The sequence below is a fragment of the Gymnoscopelus braueri genome (genome assembly GCF_963280865.1).
Source record: "Gymnoscopelus braueri genome assembly, chromosome: 12".
Lineage (NCBI taxonomy): Eukaryota > Metazoa > Chordata > Actinopteri > Myctophiformes > Myctophidae > Gymnoscopelus > Gymnoscopelus braueri.
Window position 1 is genome coordinate 48,911,901 of NC_137614.1, and position 4,959 is coordinate 48,916,859.

The window sequence follows — 4,959 nt, forward strand, 5'->3', positions numbered from 1 at the left end:
TAGTTTGACTCGGTTCCACAGATAAATGTTGTGAAAATAGTCGCTCAAAAATTAAAAGTCATTAAATTGTAACTTTAGAAATGTTCAGATATACCCTGTACAGTTATACTGTATGTTGGTTTGTTTACTGTTAAGTGAGAAAACAATGTTGCACATTAACGTCTGAAAATAATTTGGGTCCCGACCCCCAGTTTGGGAACCACTGCCACGAGTTAGGAAACAACACAAAAACATAACAAAGTGCCACGACAGATACGCCCGAGTGTGTGTTTGGTGATGACTGACACAACAGGTGTGCCGTCTAGCTCGGACTCAGTCCATGTGTGACTGCTAAATCAGCCATCATCCCATCTGAGAAATAGTTTCATATTGTACGTTTGACATATAAAAATCATTTCTCTTCCTTTCTCCATGGTCGGTCTCTCACCTGTAGGATCCTGAATGGTGAATGCGGGCCGCGTTGGCAAAGAACCCGACAGCAATGCACTTCAGGATCACATCAGGGTCACCTGGACAGCAACACAACGGCAGGAAAAATAAATTCAACGCCTTCAACTCCACATGATACTGTATGATGGTACTGGCACCACATGACACACATGCAGACACATGCAGACACACACACACACACACACACACACACACACACACACACACACACACACACACACACACATACCTTCACTGGTGTTACGCGGCACTTTGAACTTGTTCATGAGCCGACGCAGCTGCTCTCGGACCGTCACGGCTCGCAGGAGACCCTTGTAATTGAGGAAGTGTTCCTGACACCACTGGGAACTCTTCAGGTGCTGAAGACAACAGAGAGAGACATGGGTGCAAGGTTAGCCAATGGAATACAACCACTACAACGACTACTAACCCCCGTTTCCTGCACTATCTGTACCGAGTGGACCTCTGACATAGACCTACTGCACATATAAACGAAGCAGCTACCTTTAAACACACATAGGCTTTTTTGTATACTATTTAAATAGTTTTAAGAAAAATGCTGTTAATTATCCCAAAAGTGACGCAGAAAGTTCCCCTCAGAATAGGCATGCTGGGGTTCAAGTGGTTAAAGAAAAATGTATTGATATTCAGAGGATTAGACAAAACACACTTATTGTGTATTTTACCTAACACCTTGGTGGTTTCATAAAACATTTTAAATATTGACCTCTGCTAACATATAAAATGTCATACTGTATGATGTCATAACATATAGATATGTTATTTTATGCAGCTGATCTGAAATCACACGAAAGGTGTGGCAGCTCATTTTAACTTTTTTAGTTTCTTTACAGATCTTTCATTAGAACTCATTCATATCTCAGAATTAAGTGACAGGATATCAAAATGGTTCAATAAAACTATTTGACATTCATCCAAACTCGTTCAGCGATTCTATAATTTATGAGGATGCTTTGTAGAAATAGATTAGAATATAGTATAGTTTATAATAAAATACATGTTAATCTTCCGTTATGCACTCATTATTATGACACTGCAAAAAGAAAACACTAAATGTTGAACATGTTTGTAATTCACCATTAATGTAACTATCTTTTCAAATACTAAATAATAATTACTCACCAGTGTTACTAAAATATTTCATGCCAACACACCCTGTGGTAAGACAAGACTAGAATCACACATGCAGTCATGAATCATGAAAATCCACTATTGTACACTATAAAACAACCAAGACTTCAGATTTCAACTTTTCGATAGTCAGACTTTAATTATGAATGCAGTCCCATTACACATTACATCAGAAACACTGTGTCTCCCATCTCATTGAGTGACTATAATATAAACAGTTAACAGGGCATTTCAGTGAGCATGTAGACCATAGTACAGTTAAAACAACTCTACAGGATGGCTCTCTATCATTTTAGTTAAGTGTCTTGTTTTCCTGTTCATTTCCATCCTTCTCCTTATCTATCCCTTTAAGTGTATTCATACATTTCACTCCAGTTATTTATTTATTCTTCACATTCTTTTCTACAAGAGGACAGGATATCAGTATGTAAATCAGTCATTTTCATTAGTAGGATCAACGTTTTTAACCACATGTTTGTGTTATTGTTCTGGGTATAATTACATGAAAATAATGAAAAAAAGAAAATACAGAACTGGTACATTAGTCTGATAAATTATACAGTAAAACTATAGATGCTACACAAATCAGAATATACATTAAATTATTATATGTTTCAGTGTTGAACAAGGTGTGTAAAATGAATTTTAAATCTCCAAATAGGTGTAGCCACCAGTTCCAAATACATTCATTCATGGGTCTGGTGCAAATGTGGCCATAAATGAATGACAGTTTGTCCAAACATCAACAAACTAGATGGATATGTTTAATGATGCTATTGAAACCCATAAATGTCCCCTTAAATTGAAGAGTAGGGTGATGGCATTGCTGAAGAAGGCCATGACCTGGCACAGATTTTACCATGAATGATTTTTAGGATATGTCCTTTTGCACACCTACAAACGGACAGGTGCGTCGGAGTATGAATGCTGAATATGGAAGAGAGAGGGAGTCCCGCACACCGTCTTCACTTATAAAGAGGTTTTTATTTAGGATGCAACGTTTCGGCCGCTTGGACCTTCATCAGGCATAAAAGTAAATGATTGAAATGTCTGATTGTCATAAAATCTGTTAATTATCTTTAACTCTTAAACTGACAGGGTTTTTCAAAAACTTTTGTCAGAAACTGTCAAAGGACAAATTTCCGCTTTGCAGTTATATTTATCATTTTGATAATTTAACTCTGAACATAAAATATTATAATAATAATCATTGATAACAAACAATCATTACCATTATTAATTATAAACATTACATAAGTTTTAGCATTACTATTATTATTGATAATAAACAGGTGATAATAGGATTTATAATTATTGGTTATGGTTATTAACTAAAAACTGTAGATATTATTCATAACAACATAATCATCCCATCATATGAACATGTTGATGACATCACAGATCAGAGACTAGTGTTACTTTAGACACTTGATTGTCATCCATAGACACAACACATCATATGGTCTCTGTCGGGTGGAAACCTCATACAGTATGTTCCAAAACTGTTACTTTTCAGGATTTAAATAAGCATCATTTTTATGCTTTTGTGTGACGCTGTAGAATGATGAAGTACAAGTAGGGCGTTCATTTACGAAGAAAATGTGTTTAATATGGAGATAAGAGGTTTCTGCCCGACAGCGACGAAATAGACACTATACTACTAGTAATGTTCCTTTACTTGTTCCCCTTTAAAGTACTTCTTACCACCCATCATCATCATGTCTAACTATCCAGAGTTACACTGACCTTCCCTGGTAATATCTTCAGCGGGACAGTATGACCAGTGTGAATGTATGGAAAGAGTGTGTCAGTGAAAGTGTGTGTGAAGGTGTGTAGGTGTGTGTTAGTATCAGGATCAGAGAAGGACAGCTTTCCTTCATTCCAGTCCAGCTGGACTCTGATCCTCTGAGGTTTCTGCTTCAATGAGAGAACAGTGGTTGACCCTGTTGAAGAGTCTGTTGTGTATTTACCTTTATCTAACTGTATTCTCCATAATTGACCCCCTCCTTTCCCCTTCCTCTGAAAGGACTCTGCTAACACACCTACATTCCAGTGTGTATTGTCTCCAACCTCAACATCCCAGCTCTGAGTCCCTGAGTTAAAGCCCTCAGAACCCAGGACAAAGCCATAGCGGTCAAACCTCTCTGGGTTGTCAGGAAGCTGCTGTTTCTCTCCACGTCTCACACTGGTCAGATCATCAGACACAATGTATACTGGATAGGCAGTGTTGGGATCCAGAATGACAGGAGTGTAGGAGACAATGTCCTTCATCTTGTCCCAGACTCTGAAGGTCAGGTTGCTCAGGTGTTTGGTCACGTCTATCAGTGCTCCTGAGACCGGCTGTGGGTCCTGCAGTGTGAACTGGACCCTTTGCATTGTGATCTTGTAGTTCTGCAGGAATGAGATGTGTTCAGCTCTCAGCTCCTCCTCTATGGCTCTGATTGTGTTTGAAAGGGTTGAGATGTCTCTGTTTAGACCCTCAATCTTCTCCTTCATCATCTGACTCTTCTTCGACTCTTCCTCCCTCAGTGCAGTGATGCTGGCCTCCTCTTCCTGTTGTAGAAACTGATGCATCTTCTTAAACTGTTCCTTCATCTGCCTGTCTGTGTGCCGAGTCTGGACCTTAATGTGTTCTGCTGTTTGATCATAGTTTGTTTTACATTTATTAAATACTTTCAGTTTCTCCTGTAAAGGCTTCAGTGATTTCTGGACTTCCTCCTTGTAATCAAGTGCAGCTTCATTGATGGGTCTGAATCTGTGGTCGGTGTGTTTTTTAGAATCTCGACACACAACACACACTGACTGTTGACATTTCAGACAGAACAGTTTGAGTTTCTCAGCATGCAGACTGCAGAGAACCTCAGACCCTGTTGAAGCTCTCTGATGTCTCTCCTGTATGAAGGCCTCACACACGTTCTTCAGAGCCAGGTTTCTGGGTGGATCCACTGAATGTCTCTCTTTACAAACTGGACATTCCTTTATTACCTTCTCTCTCCACCATCTCTGCAGACAGGCTTTACAGAAGCTGTGGCTGCATGACAGGATAACAGGATCTTTAAAGATGTCACGACACACAGGACAGGAATAATCCTCTTCAGGGCGAGACAACGTGGAAGCCATTTGGTCTCCGAGTGAAGCTACAGACACACTGTTCAAGCCAGGAAATCAGCCAGTCAGTGGTGGTAACACTCCCTCCTCTAGAATGTTCCCTGAAGTTTACTTTCACTTTGAATCCTGGTTCTTGTTAAAGTCCATTCAGCTGACTGAGTCAGCAGCAGGTTCAAGTGGTCTGGGTCAGTATTCTCTCCTGTAGCTGTAGAAAGACAGTCTGTCCTCCTCACTGGAAGTTGTGTTTGA

At 39.5% G+C, this 4,959-nt stretch overlaps 1 protein-coding gene across 1 annotated transcript; it reads right to left on the reverse strand.

Moving 5' to 3' along the window:
- Nucleotides 1–2,897: 2,897 nt before the first annotated feature.
- Nucleotides 2,898–4,722, reverse strand: LOC308097718 (E3 ubiquitin-protein ligase TRIM35-like; the record flags this gene model as incomplete). Its single annotated transcript, XM_080445690.1, has 1 exon — nt 2,898–4,722. One exon carries the CDS (start codon nt 4,720–4,722, stop codon nt 3,325–3,327), a length of 1,398 nt encoding a protein of 465 aa, XP_080301816.1. The 3' UTR covers nt 2,898–3,324.
- Nucleotides 4,723–4,959: the final 237 nt, after the last annotated feature.